The sequence below is a fragment of the Pecten maximus genome, chromosome 17 (assembly GCF_902652985.1).
Source record: "Pecten maximus chromosome 17, xPecMax1.1, whole genome shotgun sequence".
NCBI lineage: Eukaryota > Metazoa > Mollusca > Bivalvia > Pectinida > Pectinidae > Pecten > Pecten maximus.
The window spans coordinates 20,937,086-20,961,391 of NC_047031.1; the positions used below are offsets into that span (position 1 = coordinate 20,937,086).

The window sequence follows — 24,306 nt, forward strand, 5'->3', positions numbered from 1 at the left end:
TTTGAGTGTTATTTACCAGACCAGACTAAACATCTCATGTATCCACTTAAGTAGTACTCGTCATTTTATCTCGTTATCTAAGTTTATATAGATCTAATCTACCCTACTGTGTACATGTTTACGCCCCTGTTTTGACATTGCTCGAGGACTATATAACTACCTACAGGACACCCCGACAACCACCGAGTCTCTATCACAGGAATATACTGTACAGCCGGTTATTTTCGCTGTTCAAAATTTTCGCGATTTTTATATAATGCGAACTGGCTATAAGAGGATATTTGAAATTTCGCGAATACTGCTTCTGATGTCAAATTAAATATTTGTTTAACACGTATATTTTTGTTGTTTTTATACATTTATCCACAAGTAATCCCTATGTTTTAGTCAACCTGAACAACCAACCTATGGGAATAAACCATTATGAGTCGGCTAATGACAGTACAATATAACGACATACTTAATCGGAGTTCCTTTCGCGGTAAATATTTACACTTGTTTTCTTATTGCACAATTCATATTTTCGCGACAACGTCAATGGCCCGCAAAATAGCGGAAATATCTTCCCCGCGAAAATAACTGGCAATAATTCATCTGCCGGCAAGGTCTGCACATTTTAACCCCAAACATCCCTGACGAGACCTTAATATGAGTAATTGCTGTATGATATATTCATTATGCTCAATATCTTGTATCTACCACTCAATTAATAATCAAAACTGTAATTAACTAATGTGTACCATTGTAAACCTACGTATCTATAGAACTCCCCGTTGGGTACCCCGTATAATGGAATACCTGTCCATGCCTGTGACCCGGGTCGGGAATCGATTTGTACTCTATTTATAACTTACCTGAGCCTGATAAACACAGATACGTACATAAGATGCTCGTATTTACTGCCAGTTAGTAGTGAAAACAGGAATTAACGACGATTCACGCAGAGCTTGTACAGGATTACCTTTATTTCTGTATAAGGTAAGACACTTCAAATACAGCTATTTTATTGCTCGACTTCAGAATATTCCAATGTCTTAAATATGGATATGATACAGATGCACAGTAGAGAAAAAAAACAATGTTTGTTATATTTCAAAGCGGGATAGTGATTCGCTTGGAATTATTATTTATTTATTTATTTATTTATTTAAAAAGAAAAACATTTAGACCGAAAAACAACACCTAAAAGCAAAATTTTGTATAATTTTCAGAAACTCTTATTTGGTCAACATTATCTGCACACAAGTTAGCATGTCGTATGTATACAATTTTACAGAAAGAAGATAAACGTACCTATAAGATTACGTTGTCTGTATATCAAATAATGTATAAACAAGATATAGAATGTATGATTATACTTCTGGGACCGTGTGACGTAAGTACATTAAAGATAAAATCCTTTAAATGTTTCTTTTCCTACCTTGGAATATTGAGTATTAAGTTGTAGATTCCTCGTTGCTTCCATCAGTTGTATTTGCCTATGCATGTAGAAAGGTTTATTTGTCTATTTGATACAGAGATTCTTGTTTTCTGTTGATAACTAATGTATAGACATAGTACCGATTATGCACGAAACACTATCTTCCGTTGAAGGACAATCTACATGTATGCATTGTCACGACTTTGCCACCTAATATCATAGTGGTTTAATGTGTATTTATGGGTACAATGCTTTAGATTTCTTTAATCGACTGCATGGAATGACATTTTCTGTTGGTGATCTTACATGAAGTTGAATTATATATACCGTGATTTCGATACGATGCCCTTATTTTCTGATTTAAAAGAGATGTAAGCTCTCCGAAACTGATACAGAGAACAATGGTTCATTGTATTACCTGTAAGATTTACCAGGATACATAATTTATGGTAAAAAAAAACTAGATTAATGGTGGCCGGATTACCGAGCTGAAGAGTACGACACCTACATCAGCTGATACGTACATAATGTAGATCAAAGTGACCCGACATCACACAAAAACACAATGTCTTATTGTTTACCAGACTATGAATTTAAACCCGACATATTCGGATGTTAATTTCTACTTTATAGTAATTGTGGTATGAACATAACTGATGCCTTACACAGAAGACTTTTCAATATACTGTAGTTATTAGCAATAGCAGATTCCTGATCAAGATATTAGAGCTCCATCACACAGCATATGATCAGTGCTGTATCGGGTTAGCCATCGTTTGGACCAGGAAAGAGTGAAATATGATATAAAACCTTTACCTTGTCGAGACAGGCTTCTGTTGCCTCAAAGGAGAAAAATGTACAATTGATATCCGTAACGATTCTTTGTATCTTAATTGTTAAGGAACGGGTTATGTAATATGAAATGCTTTAAAGCTATATCATCTTTACTACCAAAAACACCCCGCCTAAATTCCAGGATGTCACATTCAGATGAATTTCTCACAAAATACCTTTTGTTCATATTACAATCGTTATCGCATTTTAGTAGAAGTATGGTTTTATGTAGATATTTACTTCGTCTAAGTTACCTGATATAGATAAAGTCAGATCTCTATTGTTTTGTCGGGATTGTCCCATGCTTGTTACCTGATATAGATAAAGTCAGATCTTTATTGTGTTGTCGGGATTGTCCCATGCTTGTTACCTAGTGATTATATTAACATCAATGTAGTTCTTATTTTGACAATGTAACTAAACTCAGATTTAACCATTGTTCACACGGCGGGTCTCGTCGATGAAGCAGATTACGCTTACTCATCCGGAACACATGGTCTGTATTCTCCTTGTATTTTTCAAGAGTCCCCATGAAGATATGTATTTTGTTCGGGTTTGCCTTGTTTTATCGATTTTGATTTAGAATTAATGTTTCCCTTTAATGTCGGTATTCTCCTGTGTGTTTGTGACATAGACGCACATTATGCATTATCCATGGGAGATGACTGATAACTGACGTGGCTATAACAGTCAGTGTACTCTCAGTAACGGAAAACTACGGTACATAAATGGTAAATGCATTGCTTTTTGATTAACAATTAATCAGTTTGTGTCATCTTTGTTAAATGTGTACTAATTATATCAACACGAAACAGTGACATAGTGCATAATCATCAAACATAGTGAAGTTAATGCTGAAATGAAGCGATGCAGTAAAAGTGTTATAACATGACATCAGAAAACAGCAGTTATAATTTAGTACTGGATATGATCCAATTTATCTCAATTTTCATTGGCTAAAACATGGTCACGTTGAGGTCAATCTTTTGCGATACTGATGTATCTAAGTTAAGAAACATCGAGTCATTATTGAGTTTATGACGTCATAATCATTGTGACCTCACTAATCTCCAATGTAAATTTCATGTTGTCAAGATAAATATAACACATTCCATCCTTTTGCGTACAAGTTCCGTATCTAATATAATAAATGAGGACATTTGATTCGGTTAATATGGTATAATACCGACAAAAATGTTGTCCTAGGTTGATAGTTGATCAATATTGATAAAACAACAATGAAACCAGCCATGTAAAATAATGATTTGAAACCAAGTCATGTGAATAGAATCTGGGCTATTTTGATACGAAAAGTAAATAATATTCAATATTTAATGCAACCATGTTTCTATTTCTCAACTGTAGAACTACATATGAAAATGGACACAAATTGGTCGAAAGTAAAGTGCCCATATATTGCCAAATTCCTGACACGTGTTAGCGAAAATCAAGATGAATATTTATAAAAGAAATATATAATAATTTTGCGAGATTTCGGCAAACAATGAAAAGGTACAAAAATACATCATTATGTAGCAATTAACACGAGATAATAAAAAAGTTCACAGCTTCTGTGTATATCAAATAATGTATTCTAAACTACTATTTCATGTATATAAACCACACTCACTAAATAAATAAATAAATAGCATTTTCCATGTCTTCATGTCCCGGCATGAAGAAATATAAACCGTACATAGCGGCTGGGTTAGATATTATCTACCTACAGACAGCCAGTCATGTATATCGTACAACCCATCAACACATCACCTGTTGATTATGTGTCAGGTACACAGTAATACCTAATAAACAGACTGGTTGTGCCGTACCAGGATTTCACTTAATCTGACATGGTAATACGGTTGTAACAGCCCACGCTTACTATTCCGAAACACATGGTCGATTCTCCTGTACTTGTTAAGTGTCCTGATGTTAGACCAGTATTTCCTCAAATGGTGTCACCCATTTATCGGTTTTGTGACTTTATCAAGATTTGACCTAGATTTGTAGGTTAGTAGCAGAAGACTCTCACTCTCTCGGAACATCTGGTCTGGTTCTCTATGTACATTTACAATGGTCTCCGTGGAAATCTTCATCTTGTAATCATATTTCCCCTCGTTTTCTCAATTTTGATAAGGGGCTGCGGTTTGTTATTGTGTCGGTATTTTGTTGTTTTTGAGTTATAATTAAGGTTTCGTTATTTTGTAATTACTTGTAATGTGCCAAATCATTTATCAACTCCCGCATCAGATGAGATACTGAAAAATATGTTTGAGTTAGTTAAATTATTTCGAATATTTACATGTATTAAATAAATAGTTAGATTTGAAAATCTCAATTTTGAAATTGGATGGCATTCAGGTGAATATCTGAGGCATTTTATTAGTATAATGACAAATATTTTGACGAATTCGAACTGGAATTGTGGTAAAGTCATAAACGTGCATTATCATTCTATATTACGATGGATGTGTGTCAAAGATGCCAGGAATGTATACTTTTAAAAATCTTTCTCTTTTCTTGTATATGAGTTAAATCAACATAAAACATGTTAATTAACAATAACATATAGCTCACTATGTTCATGATAAAGAAATCTCATTTAGATATATATTACCCATTTTTATTAGTTTAGTTATAAAATCTCCACGCAAACCGGATAGAAAACTGACAAATTTAAATTTAAATGTTATATAAAACATATAAGTGATAAAATCTCTACACAATCCACCTCTAAAGATGATAAATTTAAAGTGAACATGACTACGTTGTATAAACATGTAAGTGGTTTCTGCCAGAGTGAATACAGAATCTATTAATCACCCTTATCGTGTTTTCCTTAACGTTGCCATACATACATACACTGAAAGGTCACACACCTTATATATCACTCATACGGAGTTTGTTATAGGAATTCAATTTCATGCTACAATGTATTCAATATAATGAAATGTCAAATACATGTGTTGAAGAGTTCCTTTTAAAGTAAAAAAAGAAAAAAAATCAATATTCGTACCGCGCTGATCTAGTTTAATTTACTTAGTAACATAATCTCAATATCTGTCACAAGAAGCTTTAGGCATAAAAGGCAAAATTATCAGTAAACCTCATTAAAGGATCGTACTAAGTTGCATAAAAACAGTTTAAGTTTGTTGTATTACTCAACAGGATTAACAAAAGCCATGCTAAAACATCTCCATATCTGAATTTAATATCAGCTGCAGTACTGTATAGTTGGTAATGGTCGGGGAGGATTGGGTTTCTCTATATTTGCATTCATTAGATATGGCGCGAAAACAATAACTCAGCCAGCATTTATACCCTGAATCAGTGAAAAGTCGGATTTTATCAATTTGATAAAAGCTCATTTCATCACTGCAGTGATATAGCTGTTCAACTCATGAAATATATCGATATTCTGTCATACTAGTACAATATAAATTGTAATCGAAGGAAATTATTCAGTATCCTCTATATATTTGATATATACACACGAATGTAAAGACGTATTCATTTGCTTACTGCAGAATTTATACAAGGCGAAATTCAATTCCAGTAAACTAGATCCGACTGGTACAACTGCAAAATATTAGCTCTGTGAAATCAAATGAGTAAAACTGCATGATACAGCTAGTTTGGTCTTCTAGGACTCTTCAACAGGAATCTACGAAGGAAAACATAAGAAATATTAAGGTCCGAAATAGATATTGAATATAGCTCTTAAATGAAAAACAAGGTATGCACAGGTACGGAGCATCAGTATCACATTCAAATTTATTTTTTCAAATATTACACCAGACGCCTTCGATGATCTTTAATATATTTGTCGCCAGTAAATCAAAATGCTAACTCTTCCGGAACACATGGTCTTATTCTCAACGTCTGCAGATGTCTATAATAATAAAATATCAGTATGAACAATTTGCCGTCGTTCTATCAATGTTTGGGGGAAATACGATTTAGTTTAGAATAGGTATACACTTGCAGCAGTTATACACGATGGTTCCTGACTTTCGGTAGCAGGTGTGTAAACATGCTGTAAATACTTATACTTGTTTCTATACAGCCTGCTGATGTAAACAGGCAATTTTTAACTAGTTTTTGTATAGTCATATCTAGATTCATAAGTACAGTTGCTATAGTAACCGTCAATACATCACGGGTTCTTTTTCATTGACTCTTTGCATCTTACAGACAAACCATTTACGGTAACACATTCTATTCGACAGCGTTGAACTGAATCATTACAAGTTCAACCTTAAATATGTAAATATATATCTGGATCATTTACGCAATCAAATAGTATCCAAAATCTATCGCTGTGTTCCTAAAGGCATTGCTACATGTAATAATGGAAGGTTTTGATTTTAAACTGGAAAAGGGTAATGAAGTCGTTACGCTATTTATGCGTGCATCTGTCTGTCTGTGCATTTATTGTACGACAGTACAATGAGAGTGAATAGTCAATCGAAGTTCAACATTGTTGAACGGCTTCATTCAATGGGAAGGGGACATGGCCCTATCGATTTCGGGCGTTTTCAGACAAACCTCAATGTCACCGTCTCTAAAATATAATGTACCTTTCCCGGATGATAACGTCAGGAAGTATTACCAAATCAAGGTAAAACTTCGGTGTTGCTTCCACTTGGACAGCAACCCTATCGATATAGAGTATGGTCAACCGAAGGCAAAGGTCAATGTTGCTACATGTAAGAATAAGTTTTGGCTTGTACCTCACGGTTGTCCGGATTATATGAGAATAAATACCTGACTGAGATACAGACCTAGTTTGTAGTAATACACCTTCTTTTTTGCCATTTTATCCATAAGTTACTTGCCCTAATGACATTTTCTGCATAAATGAGCCGTTAGTAATAATGACAATAATATTATTATACTAACCAATTAGTATTACAACACGTTCATATTCATTGTTATTTAATGACATTAACAGCTTAAAGTCAATATCACTGTTAAATATGAATTGATAAACAGATACAATATCTGCCTAATAATGAATATATAACGCATTATACAGCTGTCGAACGCCATTTTATCACCTTGGTTATAATATCATAATGGAATTAACAGATTAAAGTTAATATCACCGTTAAATATGAATTTATAAATAGATGCAGTAACTGCCGAATAATGAATATATAATGCATCATACAGCTGTCGAACGCCATTTTATCACCTTGGTTATGGCATCATAATGTCCACGCATTAAATACAGTTTAAAGTCCTATCAATGCACTTAAGGTCTGTGCGATGTATTTATATGATGTACAGGGACCAACACGACTGTTAATACTCTACAGGGGTTGTATCCTAAACTTTACAGTGCTTTTAACATAGCAGCGTTTATAGATTTGAAATGACGCGTATTGTTCTGGCGGAGGTGTTAATCTGTTTATAACTTCTGAGGCTTTTAACTTAGTAATTTATACCTACGCTTTCATTGTTTTTTTATATATACAATATGTAAACTTAAACAAATTTATCGAACTAAAGAGTAAGTGGATATAGGGATTTTTTGTTCATCCATTATCATTTCCCTAAATCCCCTTGGGATTTTCGCAAATTTGACCTCTATGACCCCAAATCAACCAAAGTAATTAATCGGCCAGGGACCAAGAGGGAAACAACATCTGTCGAACAAGCCGAAGGCTTACAAATGACAGCAACCCCATTGATTCTAGTGAAGAGTCCTTAGAGGACAAAATAGCTATTTGATACAGTTTTTATATTCATTATGCAATATACACCTAAACTTTTGCTAAACTTATATATATTAATTTAATGATATTCCGATTAACTCCTTCCTTGATCTTAAAAAAAAAAACAATTATAAAAGTGTTGATGACATTCATCATTTTACGATTCTCTGTAATAATTTAATGAACCATTCATGCCAAAGTCTAAACAAATTCAATTTACTAAAGCTGCCCAGTTGGTCCTTTGTCAGATCCCCGTTTCTCGTTATGAGAATGTCATTTTGTCAGAGTGTGACATTGACTTGTATTGCGTGTATGATGGATGAAGAAGACGGTTAACGTTACTGACCACCTGGTTCTGTTATCCAAGGACATGTTGCAGGCATCTCTGAAGATAGTATACACTCAATATGTTTGCTTTATTTCTGAAATAAAGCCAAACTTAGAACTCGGAGAACTCGAAGACCCTAGTTAACTTGAAGTAAACATTCATTTCTGACGATAAAGAAGTATGTAATATATACTTGGTTACTTGGAATACTCAATATTTCAAATTTGATCTGTTCTCTTTTTTTAGAATCTTTATTTTCCCTTATGTCTCCCTCGACACTGCCTGACTTTTGACCTTTAGTTGAGCTTTTGTCCATGTGAGGAAGACTTGTGTTCTGTCCCGAGACATACCACATCTATCAAAATGGTGCTGGAAGTTGCTACTCCTGCTTTGCATTCAGCTTTATTGGGAGTGCGACCACTATTTCGCCCGTTATAAGTGTCATGTGTAATTTGACCGGATGGGGTGTCCTGCTGGGTGTCTTTGTCGGTATTCTTCAGTAAGGTAGCACTATAAAGTTAAACACGAATATACCGCAGCCCACCGAACTTGATTATACTTGTCACAGGGGAGGCTGTACATTAATGACCTTAGCTGTTGATAGAACGATAAACAATACTAAACAATGCCAACTCGTTTCTATGTATTTATGTATAAATATACTGTAACAGATTATTTTACAACCAGAAATGAGATTTTACTTTTAATTGTGTCGATATTGTTATGTTTACTTAATTGATTAATTAATGCGTGTCCGTGTTTATTCTGATATGGCATATATTAATCAAACAAGAACCGTGCCAACGCAATATAAACACAACTCTGTTTTCCCTTTGTTGTTGAGGAAATGCCCATTGTATATCATTCAACCTCATTTAGTTATTTACTGCATCGCAAATTCATACATATACATTTGATTTTTTTGTGTCTAGTCTTGTCATGTTCATAATCACCTGCTCGTTTCCATCAGCAGTAAGACCTATCGCATTCTTTTATTAAGGCCAACACGAATGATAAGTATCATTTCATGTAACTGTTTTCGCAAGTGTTGCAAAATAAATAAAGTTGATACATATTCATATGGAAATTCTTATACGCCAAAAGTTTTGAAACTTTTTTGAAAAAGATTAGAAACCTTGTGGATTTTTGTTATAGCGTACTAATTTGCTCACCAGATCTAACTTATATAAATTTATAGCCAAAATATAAATAAAACATTCAAAGTCAAAGGGAGCTTTGTTTTTTTATTGATAGAATAATATAATGAACAAAATAGAATAAGTTTATAATAGAGGAAATTCACATTTCAACGCACATCATCTTTCTTATACTGTAAAAGAAATTCTATTATTAATATTTTGATAACTATGTTCGCTTGTCGTAAGTTGAACGAGGTTTTGATCAGTATAACGACCCAGTGATATCAATCGATATACAATTACTATTTAAGTGCCCATGCTATAACATATAGAAATCCGTTATCTTCCGAATCAATAACACTCTTTCCGCTGATTACATTGAACACCTCGCCTTCCATATCGTCTATCTCATTGTTCCGCTTTGAGGGCACAATTCACTCATACTACTTGATACAAGTGGCGGATATTTTATACTTTGAATGAGGAGATGGAGTTTAATTTGATAGATCTGAGTCCTGAGAGATTCCATGAAACTGGGCTTAAGTTATCCTCTTTCATGTTGTCTATTTGTAAAGTTCAAAGTCTCCGCTACAAAGTACTTGCCCTTCAGACAAAGGACAGGCCATTTACCGGTCACTCTACAAATTGATATCACTTAGCGCTGTGTGTAAAATTAGCTCATATTAACATCCGGTAGAATAGCCCGAAGTAACTCATTGTAACGTCAATTAAATCAGCTGACCTCTAGGTCCGGGATCAGTAGGGTTTAAATTGAATATCAACATATCAAATAACTGATAATAAAAATATGTCTAGTGACAGAAAATATTTGGAAAAACAATAGATAACAGAGAGAGAAAAATAATAATTGGATTTTGATTATAATCATGGGTTTTACAAATACAAATAATAATTTACAAAATAAAGAAACATTACCGACATAAGAAAACCACATATTCAAACTCAAAATATTCACATGAATATCAGTCTGTATGGAGACTCATGAAGAAGAACAAGGATAATAAGAACAATCGTTCCGGAATAGTAAACGTCTTTTACTTCCTCTGTAAAAGATGTTTGTGCCATTGGCTTCACAATGTATATTTCTTTGTATAATATTTACTTGTTTGTAATGCGTTTTCGGCTATATCGAGTTCATTTTTCCCTGATTTATTTTAATATATGTATAGGTTGAAATGAATAAAACACGATTAAATATAAAAATTATTCTACCAACTACCATAATCTCGCTCTAAACGCATACTGTGGCTCAAAAAATAAAACTGAATATGTTCTAATCAGCCATCCCAGTAGAGAGCATAGCGTTGTTGACATGTACACGTCAGGTGATTCGTCATCCATCATCAAACCAAATACGATAAAGAAAAACTGGTATTCTACCCAGGTATGTTTGCCTGTTCTGAGAGCTTTCGTGACGAGGCGGAAAGAAAACTGGTGTCATTACACTTAAATAAGATTTATCGTTTATCATAACCACTCAGACTTGGTTAAAATTCATGTCAGGTCGTCATCAATAAATACTTTGACGGGTAATGTATATTGGGTCAAATAACTGTTTATGGCGTGTCTTGTTTAGTCGAAATATAAAGTGTTCAAACAACATAAAATATTATTAAACAAGTAATACGGTACAGCCGTAATGCCGAACGTGTTTTATTTCATTTTTTTTTTTACTATTGTTGCCGAACTGTGGTCGTTTGTGTTTTCCATAAGTTGTTTAGTTTGCCTTCTGTTTCCTAACTATTGTCGATTATATTTTTTCCTATAAATTGTTTATTTTGACTACTATTGCTTAACTGCCCAGGTTGACTTTTGACAGCTGGCACTGTCGTCGGTTCTTTGTTTTTACTTTACCTTTCCGTAATACAAGTTATCACTTGATACGCCCGGTTAGGAAAAATCTGTTTAACTATTCAGTTAGGCGATACAGAATTTCGATCACAATTGATGTCTTTAAGGATGGTATCCATATGTCATGTAAATAGTGGTCCTGTGTAATCTCTCTCAGAAGACTTGTTTCGTGTGTTATAAATTTCTCCAGCTCCCAATATAACACCAATTTAACAGCTGCTAGATCACTATTTGTTTATTACGTTGACTACGTGACTGATTTAGAAATGTAATCAAGTTCTTACCACGCCCACCCAAGGTAAATTACAACATAATAGCCCAAACCGTACACTTGAATCCGGAAAGTAGATATTAACGATATAATGGATTTGAAGTGTATGTTTACGATCGCACGAACGAACATTACATGACAAAAACATGTACTGAGACCGTCTCGCCTACAGGTGTTCACCGTTATAAACACGATCTGATTCTCAACATTGAGAAATGCGTGTGACGATCTGTATAAACCCGGTATTAAGTTATATCCTTTATATCACCTGCTGGGGTTCTTAGCGTTATTGACTTGTGGACACACAAGTCAGTTACATATAACGTATTTTAATTCCAGGCTGGGTGCCACTTCAAAATTGACTTTTATATCGGAGATATTGAAACAATCTTTAAAGCGAATAAGCTATGTTTTTGTTTATTTTATACAAAGACGAGGCGATAATTCTAAAAGTGATCAGTTTTGGATTCTAGATCTCAAAGTTTTTGTAAACAGGCAGTGTTTTAACTGCGAAGTAGTAATTCAACTCATCGATGAAAACTAGGAGCGAACATGGCATGATATAGACAGATAAATACATTATCACAATACGAATCAATTAAACAAATCTTATTATGCCAATGATTAAGTTAAATATGCTCCATTTAGACCTTACAATGTAAAGGCATTTTGAATAATAATGCTTTGCGACTATCTTAAATAATCATAAATATAGATATAGTTTATAAATAAACAAAGAATAAATATCCAGACAGAAAAATTGCCTAATTTCCGGTACGTTACACTCACTTGAAATATCAAAGTATTTAATATGAGTGAATGCGAATCGAGGACCTATTGTTCTGGATAAAATGTGGTACAGTACCAAAAACGTATAAAAGGGCCATAACTCTGTAATTTCCATCATTTTCGTCTTAAATACATCAGGATGTCAAAAGGATAGCTGATCACATGAAGCAACTTCCAACTAAGTATAGTTTCTATACAGAAATGATCTAATTTTAAATTATTTTGTCTTGTCAGATGATGAAGTAGGCGTCGAGGAACGTGAGCTGACTGAGAAGCTAACTCGCCTAAATGCGGAAGTCGCTAAGGCTAATGCTGACCTGTCCGAGGCACTCCGATTGTCGGCCGAAACCGAAAGCACAGCCGTAAGGGCACAGCTAGCAGCAGAGAGGGCAAAGGAAGAGGCAAAACGAATAGAAGAGGAACTCGAACTGAAGTCCAAAGTAGAGGCGAAACGAAAAGTTGAACACCAGAAGAAGATGGAAGCACTTCAAAAACAAAAGGAAGAGGAAGATCGCATGGAATTAGAAGCAAGAAAACAGAAAGAGATAGAATGGAAACGAAAGGAAATGAATTCTGGTGAAAAAGGACCTGTTTGGGAAAAATGGCCAACACACGAGTAAGTTCTGTTATCTTCTGTTTATTTCTTTAATGTCCTTATACTAAATGAAGTGTCACAAATGTTTTCAGATTAACAATTTTGAGTTAAAATATTACAGTTTCGTTGGTAAATATCGTTATACACTGTACTCTTTTGTACAAATGTAGAATACTACTCCTGTTGTCAGATTAAGGTGTCCTGTGGGATGTCTTCGACAGCATGTTTCAGTGAGGTATCGCTATGAAGTTGGACATGCCACAGCCTTCCAAAACACACATACACTCACCACAAGTATGCATTTTGCAACCAGAGGAGTCTGTCCTTAAATGATCGAAACTGTTGATAGAGGTTGAAACATTCAATTATCGAACTAAACAAAACTATAACGATTTTCATTGCAGAATAAACATTGTGAGCGACGCCCATGAGATTGGTGTTGGTTGCATGGTGCGAGGAAATCCGTCTAAATTTGACCAATCACAGCTGGAGTTACAAGTCGTTGACCAGATGCAATGTAGAATTGCATATGAAACACAAGAGGAACTGGTCAGCTGTGTCCTGACACTGACCAACAAAGCAAATGACCAACAACAGTTCGAGGTATAATGCCCACATACTTATTTTCCACTTTATTTCTGATACACATTGCACATCGCTGAAAGTTATACCTGGTACTTTAAGTTGTATAGGACGTGGTATAAACATCCGATTGCAATTAAAGTTAGTACGCCCCATAACTCTTCACAGATTTAAAATATATAGGTATGTTGTACTATTTTGTAACGGGATGAATATTGAATAATTTTAGTGTAACTTTTGCCTTAAATCTAACAAATGTATAAGTGTTTGAGTAAAACTGGCTGATAACATACTTATGTTTGTCTATATAATTGTGTAACTCACTGTAACATAAAGTAATAAATACAAATAAGATTAATAAGTAAGCAATATTCTACTGCATGCAAACAATAGATTAAACGCAGATACTAACGTTTTTATCTATTCCAATTTCTTTCCGACAGGAGCCTATATTTGTAGCTGTCCCGTTCCAACTGTCTCGTTCATCCGCGTCATCAAGGGAACCGTTCATCAAAGCGGAAATAAATGGTGAATGGAAGGAAATTCCATCCCGGGAGGTCACTTTTGAAAACTTTAAGGTAGCAAATATTTTATGCTTATCTCAAACAGTACCGGTATTCACCTTTTTATGACCATAATATCAGCATCGGGTTGAAATTGAAACAATTCATAATCTACAAATTTAGAAGTTAATAAGATTTCTCGAAAACGTATATACATATATATGTAAAGGGATCTATAAATATTATCCATAAAGTGTAAGTCTTTATAAACATCCGTATCTTTTTTCCAAAGGATGTGAAGTTTGCCCAAGCAGAGATTAAGGGGCAGACAACTCTAGCTGTCATGACAAGGTACAAGAGAGATTATGTCACTCTTTCGAAGCGGCCAGCAAAGATAGTGTCGTCATATGATCACCGCGTGACTCTCACGCTGCAAAAAGACACCTTCAACACGAAAGAGCTCTTCCGAATGCAGGTAATGTAATACAGTAATAAGACTACCCATGTGGATTAATGTTGCGTCCCATTCTGTAGCTTATTAGTGTATACATTGTTGTACAATGTTGCATCTTGCACGTCATAGTATTGACTTGTCCCGCGTTGTGTCTTCACTGCCTCACACGAAGACTTTGTTTTGTTTTAGTGTTTTTGTTAGTTTTCTTTAAATTGATCGGATATGATCAAACTACCTCAATCAGTACGAGGTATGATTGTAGTTTTACAAAAAAAAAACCGGCGCATCAGACTTCAACTTTCATTTTATGATCACAGCTTGGATTGGCTGCCATAGCAACAAAGAGGACGGTGGTTTTACATGTGATGAATCTATAAGCTTTTGTGTACATCCGAAATCTTCTATACCTTTTGTCTTTTGAAATCACCTTTAAATAATAAATTAATTAATTAATAACGATCCATTCGGCTATCAACGTTTGCTCCTTTTCATATACCGATTCCATTACTTCAAATACTGAAGAGTTACAATACCGAAGCATGGACATAAACACTTGCTCTATAAATTGTCCTAGAGCACCCGATGACCCTAAAGCAATACATATGAAACAGATAAGAGCGTACATGCCTGTACATGCACAAATAGAAGAATGTAAAGCACCTTTTCCAGACTCTCAGAACTCATGAGGGCTTTATTAAATAATGTATTTATTTAAGAACATAATTTTGGTCCGTTCAATTATATAAATACATTAACCCACATGCGTAACATCGTCATGATGTTTTCCGTCTTGTAGGAAATGTAAGGCATCAACCAAATATCACACGATATTTCTGCAACAGAAAAAAAATAACAGAATAAAGTACATGTATTAAACATTTTATCAGGGTGTTTTCTTTAGAGGAAAATATCACATACACAAAAACATCGTTTACCATCGAATGACCCAATTAGCAGCAATGGCAATAGGAATTCTATGTATCCATTTATCTACTCAAAAGCATTAAACACATCTGACACAGTCTTTCGAAGATCCGTGTTGAAACTCAAAAGACTCGTAGGTGTGTTTACCGTAAAGTTTGTTGCATTCAAGGTGGTTTCTTTTCGATATAAGTGTTCAATTATTCGTTAACGTTTAATAGAGGCGTGCCTTGCATACAATCTCAATACATGTAGATATTATTATGTTCCGTATAGTCTTTTACCTCGATTTGGAATTTGGACCATGGCTACCTTAACACTTACTCGTGATTTTATTATAGGTCCAGCCCGTTGACTCAGCTACTATTAATGACATGCAAACAAGACGGAGGGAGTGTAAAGGTTTGCTAACCTCCAGCCCCATTATACACGCCGACTGGGAGACGAATAGCTTTGCTAAACCTATTACGGTACGTCCATATATAACACGTGCATGTTGTCAAGGTTTGATATAGAAATATTAGTAAGGACCAGCGCCATCAACAAATTTTACTATATGAAAACCTAATTTTCTATAAATCTAGGGACATTTCAGTTACACATGTTTAAATGATAGTCGTATTGGAAACATTGTTTTCTTTGGAACATGATTTTGCTTCATTTGTTCGGTTTTCGCTGGAATAAAGTAAGTCAAATAGAACACGAAACAGATCAACGTCATCATTGCTGAAAGTATTAGTGACATGTGTCGTTAGCCATACATCACGTACGTGGAAAGGATGAACACAATCTTACATTTCTGTTCGACAATACAATTTAACTATTCTTTCCATTGATATCCAACACATTATTTTTCTTTTTAAATCAGGTGACCCTTCCCTGTCCTCCAAACCCCGCCAAGGCCAGAAAGCTGGCACAAATACGAAAGATGAAGGAAGAAAAGATGAAACATCCAGTAAAGGCTCAGGTTATTGATTACGAGAAAGAGGCTAGGAAAGAGGAACAGAAGAAAAAGGCCCAGCAGCAGAAAGAGGCTCAGATGACGGAAGAGGACAAAGTGACTACAAAATGGTACATGGGAGAGTATGGACATAACGACGGTAACTATATATTATGCATTTATGTTTGCGTTTCTGTTCGTCCACCATTGGTAAATAACTGGAAGGGAGACAACTCCTCGCAACAATATGTGGGGGTAGTCATGTGGACCATGCTAAATTATATTTATCTCCCTGGTTCACACGCCTCCGGGAAATATGACGTTTTATCCCCTTCCATGCGATGTGTTTCGGCTAATCACAGGCACTGTTATAAAATAGAGGTATAACAATTCGGTTTGTCTCCAATGTTTTAACTCGGATATCACAAAACTCGGTCACTTAACCATGAAGTACACGGAGATGAGTTTATCAACTGGGATAGCACATAAATAAAATTCTTAACCAGATGCGCATGGAGCTCGGTTTCTGAATCAGGTTTACACAAAATTCAGAATATGTTTTTCTTTCATCTTGTTATTGTACTTAAGTGGGAATCAATTGGTCAAATATTCAAAAAAGTAACATAAATGCAACACAATGTTGGCTTGGCGCAACATTATTGTATTGTTGTCGTGACGTCATTGTATTGTTACCAACACGTACTATTTGTTCTATGGTAGGTGTTGACAAAGAAACTACATCGTCATGGTTGATAAATAAGTCTCAAACGGGTAATACGGGAGACAAAACTGGGAATGATGGAGAAATCGTTGTTTATTTGATTTATCCTGGGCAATTACAATACTACACAATGGTATCAAATCGGACACTCAATTAATATTTTGGATATTGATTTCATTTATTGCTGTACAACCTGTGCATGAGCGAGGAAAGTGTTTGTCTGCTGTATCCCACTGCACGTCGTAAGATGTGACTAATTATGAGGCCCCCTGCAGGGTCGGGGTAGGTTTCTCCTTTGTCGTCTCTCCAGTGACGTTGGGGCGCCCTAGAACACGTCCCGCTATATCACACTGCATGTTGATCGTAGAAGGCGATTAAAAGTGGGCCCCCGAAGCCTTTTTTTGTGTCTTCTATTTATTGAAGAGACCAAGATAGATTTTTTGTCCCTTTTGCGATACTTTGGATCTTAAACTTTCTTTCTTTTTTCAGTGCTATGTCGTTCTGTGTTTTGTTTTACTCTATAATTGCTGGTGTCTTCTTGACACCCGTCATCATATGACCTAGAATATTGGGGTCACCTTGATACCCGTCTTCATGTGGCCCTCACTGTTGCAAGGACGTTAAGACCCAACACAACGACTAGGACTATTGGAACACATATAACAACGTATCTTCAATAAACATTCAGCTTAGGTAATATATTTGCCATCTTGCAGACGATGAGAACGACCTGTTACATTTCCTGTCCATGTCCCACACCGGTAAATGGACGTTTCACCCGGAAATCAATGTACAGCAAGTGAAACTAGACCTCCTCCAGTTCACATTAACACAGCCGTTTGAAAGGTCAGTCAGCAATGTTCATTTAGGTAGCAACAATTAATAATAGAGGCAACTACTTCTACAAATTAAAACACGTCGGATTTTTTATTTTATTTAATTTATTTATTTTTTTTAATATTTTTTAGTTTACCCATTTTTTAAGTCAATGAGGCTGTAATGAAACTGATTTTTTAGAATGTATATATAAGCTCTGTAATGTATAAATCAGCCAATGGTTATGTTACGACCTGACATGCTATTCTATTCCGTTTATCGTTTTTACAGGTTTATTGTACTACGCACACGCACAAACATCGCAGAGGAAAACACCCCTCCAATCGCATCTGCGATTTTTGAGTTTTTGTCCAAGCGATTTGCACAGGTCATTGTTAAACAAAGGTATGTTAATTCTATATATATACTGCAAAGGACGTTTTACGATGGTTCAAAGTTGCACAGTTTTGCCAAAATCTGAAGCAAAAACGATGTTTTGTTCGTGAAAAGTGGTCGATGTGTGTCTGAAGTGTACATGTTTCTGTATTTTGCGAATTGTATTCTTTTATCGAACGTAATGAAAAAAATGTAATCCAGTGGAATTAATAACTCGAGTTCCCTTTGACCGATAAAACTCAAACTTCATGCAAATCCTCCTAACCAAAAGTGCTTGCTTTGGATTGCTTTTCAGGTCCAAAGTTCAAAGGTCAATGTCACTGTTAGTAAAAATAGCAAATTCGTTTCCTTCTGATAACTCTTAATTGTTATCACCCAACTTACTACGCAGGCGCACATTCACTTCCGTTGAATTTTTGTTGATAACTAAAACGACTAAAGAATATTGAACAATTAATACTTATTAAGTTCATATAGTATTGTGATGGACTCAGAAAAAAATATTTATAATCCCCGATGGTTGTGTAAAGATGTATCCACTACATGTCAAATAGCCAATCGAAAGAGGTTAATTGCTAATTAATGCGTCAAACTTTGTTGACGTTTATATTGGAATATTGTTTCCTAAACTACTTACATAAATGTACATCAGACAACAACATTTGCTGGTAGGAATGCATTCACTTACAATCCATCAGTATTGTCTATTTTTCATCATTTCCAGGAGTGACGATCCGTTCGACTGCCTGATAAATGTTGTGCCTGTTTCAAAAACCCAAAAGGTTCTCAAACGTCTCCATGAATCAGGATATGACGACGGACCGGATCCAAGCAGCATCGTGAATATCAACGAGGGTGATGTAATCGAAGTATCCTTTCGCGGAAATATCACGAACTCGAAAGAAAAAACCCTTCGACTGAGATACAATTCCAACCTAAAGTCTGAGATTGCATTTTATGCTTCGGAAGTGGATCAGTATTTACAGAAAAATTTTAACGTTTTCCGAGGAGTTGTTCAGTTGGAACGCTGTTACGTCATCAAGCCAGACCGAAAGTTAAAACGCTCGCCTTCTGTGGTCGATGAGAGTTCTGTCCAAAGCGCACAGGATACCAAGAAGGAGCTCCTCTGTGAGATATCCATCAACATTCCAAAGGTAACACAATGGGAAATAACTTATCGAATTGTATGTATTGATATGGCAACACTAGTTTGAATTTTAAAATAAACATTAAATATCTTCTAATTTCTGGTTTGCTGTCTTCCAGTATCACATTGAGCCTGCTTATATGCCCGTTGCCGCTCCTGTTACCATCATAACAACCACAGACCCCGTCGATGATGGTCTCATAAGGGATCTTGCACGTGATATGGGTGATGAATGGAAGAAAGTCGCTCACTCGCTGAATGTCAGCCGCGCAAGAATACAAGCTATCCTGCGGAATGTCCAAGTGAGTGACAGGTCGGAAGAGGATGCGCGTTACGAGATGTTGCTGAACTGGCTAAAGAAAATGCCAAAATCCACTGATAAGGTACGGCAGTATCGAGTGTTTGTGTGTTAAATACAATTCGAAAATATTTCAGACATATTCATGGATTGCAGAAATATCACACAAGTAAATACTTCCTTTCAATATGAATTTGGTAGTAAACAATGTATTTGTGGGACAATGAATTCCAAACTACATCAAATAGTTGTTTCTACGATAACATGATATTATGTAGATTGTGAGATGGACACAATTTTTTCTAATGGTTTTAAAAAGAGGAAAACGAACACCAATTGCTTAGCAAATGTTTTGTTATAAAAAACGAAGAAGATCGTAATATATACGGAATCTACCTAAACTATACTTGGCTAAATATACACATGTAATTAACGTTCTTTGGAAAACAATATTTTTTGAAAATTATGATATTTATCTAATTGAATTAAAAAAAATCACGTTATTTCAGTTATTAGTCACATCTTATGATCACTCTTGCTTGGCCCCTAGTATCACTTACAAGGAACGTAGGAAACCTAAGGCTATTTACATCACTGACGAGTCATAGAGAGACGAAAATGCTGTGTTATGCAGTTTAATTCGTTTTGGCTCTAGTGTATTTAACTCTCAATTTCTTTTGAATGGTGCGAGTACCTTGTGTGACATTGTATACTCCTTGTGTACTGGCAAAAATTACAGTCATTGTAGGTGAACGTTAGAAGTAATATCCACAATGAAATCAGAATACAATTTGGTGATGCGTCTGTCAAACGATTGGAAAGAAGACACATAAGATAATACAACCATTCAAAACAACTTGAGAGTTAGATACAGTTGAGTCAGAATGAGTTAAAATGCACCACACGCTGTTTCGTCCTAGGATTCGTCAGTGTTTCATAGGTGCTAAAAATGTCAAAATCTAGATGAGGAGGTGCAATATCGCTGTAAATTTAATAATTTATAGCTGTTTCGTCCTAGGATTCGTCAGTGTTTCATACATGAGAAGGTGCCAAAAAATGTCAAAATCTAGATGAGGAGGTGAAATATCACCGCAAATTTAATAACTTTCGGTATTAGTTTTCAAAGGAACATGTGTACACGTTTATATTGTAAAACATGTAATTAGTGTTTTCCCAATTTACATCTGTTTCGTAAAGATCGTTGAACAAACTACAGATTTATGAAACAAATAAATAAGGAATTACCTTAAAGTTTTTGTCATTTACCTATTTACAGGTCGCAGTGCTTAGTAATGCCTTAATTAAAGGCGGACGTGCAGACCTCGCGGAAGATGTCAGATCAAAGTGGCGGCATTTCCAAAGTACACATGGAGTAAAAGCCTGCTGAGCCAGGACAAAGGTCATCGCCTTGGATACGATGTAGTCATAAGGGCAGAGGTCACCTCCTTAGAAACGATATAGTCATACAAACTTCATCAATAGATGATACCATAGATATATATACGTGCATCTCTGGTCATTCACCCAAAGTGACCTTGATAAACTTTCAGATTGACTTTCTCAGAGGTCGATAAGGCGAAGAAGTCAGGTAGTAGCACTGTAATGGAATGTACAAATATATCTTTTATCTATTGATCACCAATACGGTTCAAGTAGACCTAGTTCATCCTACCGATAGTAAAATGACATTCTCAGTCCATGTACTTAAAATACTAAAATTATGTTGAGGTACAAACTAACTTCCGTGGATACCCCGTCTGAGGCCTCCAGCACTCAAGCGTTTCAACTAAATTTGTGGTACTTGTGAAACTGAAAACATTATATCTGTCAAAGGTCATATCTAGAAAATAAAAATTGTTTATTTTTAAAGTTTTCATAGACAGTGATACTGTGTGTTAAAGACCGGTGGGTTGGAAATGCTACCAGTATTGAAACAGGTTCATAACATTTATTTATATTCTGATGTAGAAAAAAAAAATACTGTAAACATATCAGACCCTTTATGTTATCATGAACACAGAATTAGCCATAGAAAACAGCGCAAAGAGGTTCAAATTAGCACACACTATAGTTTAGCGCGGTGTTTACAGTGCAAAATTAGCTACAAGTATAACCTCTAATGTGTTGTTAATATGAACTTGATTGTTGATTACCTAACATAACAATGTTGGGTTGGGTCACATAACCCTACAAGGTCTTCGTCCAAGATTTCGTAATAGGGTGCCTTATCATGTATTCATTTATTTATATTATATAGGTCTATACATGCATGTTTTTATGTTTCATGAAAGGAACCAGCCTCGTTTACATATGTTCCTTTACAAGTAGAACTGTTTTAGTTTAATATATATTTCATGTACAATAATATATTATTGTATTTTCCGTCCAAAATATGTTTCGTGTTAAATTGATGCAACATTCTAACCAGATAATAAGAATGACAGGTATGAAACCTAATTGGTTAATTAAATTCAGAATATTTTATTTATGTTTTGTACATATAAAGTGAATTTTTTCTCATATAAAACGTTATGCCCTAAGATATGTATTTATTTCCTTCTTTATTTAAAGACTATTTTGGTTTGTTTTTACATTATGAGCCGGTATCATGCTATGATATAATTTCCATTCGTACCGTGGATTTTCAAACTACATCTAAATAACATGTATATCACTCAGTAACAATTCTTATCATTGGAAACATACGTTTTAAGTTATTTGAAATAAATACTAACATAAATTCTAGAATTATAACTCCATATCGATGGTGTTAATTTTGAGAAAATAGTGTTGTTGTTTTTTTGTTTGGTATGTTGTTGTTGAATCCTTGCAATATATTTGTAGATCTTACAAAAGTTCCATTAAAATTTGGAGCATGTTTAATTGAGTTTAAATCAGAACGAATCTTCTCTGTCATATTTCTGTTTATGTGAGTATTGGTGATCATTTTACTACTACCCCTTAAATGCCTGCTGAAATAGTGTATTGTGTATTTGATCTAGTATATGTATTCTTTCAGCGTCTTTCCCAATTACGTCGATTTAATTAAATGTGCATTATCATATCCGTCCATATATATATATTTGATACATTTGTACATAATAAATCTAATTATCAACGACACGTGTCTCGCTTGTTGTATGTGTGATAATGTTAACATATTCAATATCAAACTCGGCTAATCGATTACATTAACATGGAAATCATTTAAAAACAACGAAGAAAACGGACATTAACACTACCACATTAACACGTAATCTGTAAGAGGACAAAGGCGTTCCTTATGTTTGGAAAGGGGAAAGGTAATTATAGAGCAGGGAAATCAAACGTTTGGAAAGAAAAATAGCTCCTTGTAGTTCTTATAAATCCAAATACATCTGCATCCCTGTCTCAATTGTACTAAGAATAGTAAGGTATTTAGATAAAAGTTTAGTAGAGCAACTCACAGAAGCAAAAGATTGAAATATTAACTGTTCACTACAGACGGTAGGTACTAATATCTAACTATGATGATTCAGTCACTTTCCGAATCAAAATATAGTTATAACTTCTAATGTTAAATACCAGTTAACTTATAACATCATTTGAAACGTTGATAGAAACAATGAAGACTGAACAAGCTTCCGATTGATTTTAGCATTAAATCATGTTTTAATTCGATGTTAAAAAACATTCATATGGATATTTAATTGGTCCGTTACTAACCAGATTGTTTCTGACCTTTACTAAAATGTTCCCATCCCAAACATTTGATATCATTAGTATTAACACGTGCAATCAGCGATTGCGAAGCTCACCGGCGGCATCCGTCACACTATGCTTACACTAAGATTTCATTAGGATATGGATTCTCAATGCGAAATAAATGCATCTGAAACACGAACATAAGTTGTTTTTTTTGTAAAGATGATTAAATTTTTTATGAAGAAAAATTAAATAAAAATCGTGCGAAAATTCACAGAAATATTTCCTTCACTCAATTGTCATTTTATAATGTCTAGACTCTAATGATTACATACAAACAAAAACACAACTCAACATGTAATATAGTTGTCGTCATAATTTAATATGAATACATGATCTTGAATCAGCCATTTTATTCATGAGTTCATTCGTTAACTACATTGTATATTCAATGATGTGCATACAAAATAGTTCCTACTTCCTTCCATTCAACCTCATTTACACAAGGACTCTACGATATGATCAATATCAAGCTCTAAATTTGCTGCATCCTGTATGTCAGTGTTATGCTTCTTAGACCTTTACGGTGACGATAAATCGGTTATAAGTATTGCGAAAACAGAGAAAATGAAGGCAGGATACAGGTACAAACACACGAACATAATCCTCTGCAATACCACACATTTATTGTTTGGAAACAAAAAATGAACATAATCAAAGTTTTCAGTTTTAGAACAGATTCACATCTTCGTTTTGGAAATTGTCACCAACTTAATACCTGAAGTATGATCAACGATGCAATGAAATGATATCTTTAACAGGATAAAGATAGCGATTTATATGATTTTATTAACCAATAAGTTAATATCCTGCCTT

The 24,306-nt window shown here is 34.7% G+C and overlaps 1 protein-coding gene across 2 annotated transcripts in view; it reads left to right on the top strand.

Annotated features, from left to right (window-relative positions):
• Window positions 1–22,865, top strand: part of LOC117314908 (death domain-containing protein 1-like) — a 78,112-nt gene extending 55,247 nt beyond the window's left edge. For both annotated transcript variants that reach the window (XM_033869008.1, XM_033869009.1), the window contains exons 3-13: window positions 12,608–12,989; window positions 13,373–13,571; window positions 13,994–14,128; window positions 14,346–14,528; window positions 15,770–15,898; window positions 16,297–16,528; window positions 17,806–17,935; window positions 18,197–18,310; window positions 19,026–19,455; window positions 19,568–19,831; window positions 21,023–22,865. In XM_033869008.1, the coding sequence (XP_033724899.1) occupies window positions 12,608–12,989; window positions 13,373–13,571; window positions 13,994–14,128; window positions 14,346–14,528; window positions 15,770–15,898; window positions 16,297–16,528; window positions 17,806–17,935; window positions 18,197–18,310; window positions 19,026–19,455; window positions 19,568–19,831; window positions 21,023–21,133 (2,309 nt within the window). In that variant the 3' untranslated portion in view covers window positions 21,134–22,865. The remainder of the gene's footprint in view (window positions 1–12,607; window positions 12,990–13,372; window positions 13,572–13,993; window positions 14,129–14,345; window positions 14,529–15,769; window positions 15,899–16,296; window positions 16,529–17,805; window positions 17,936–18,196; window positions 18,311–19,025; window positions 19,456–19,567; window positions 19,832–21,022) is intronic.
• The last annotated feature ends 1,441 nt before the right edge of the window (window positions 22,866–24,306 follow it).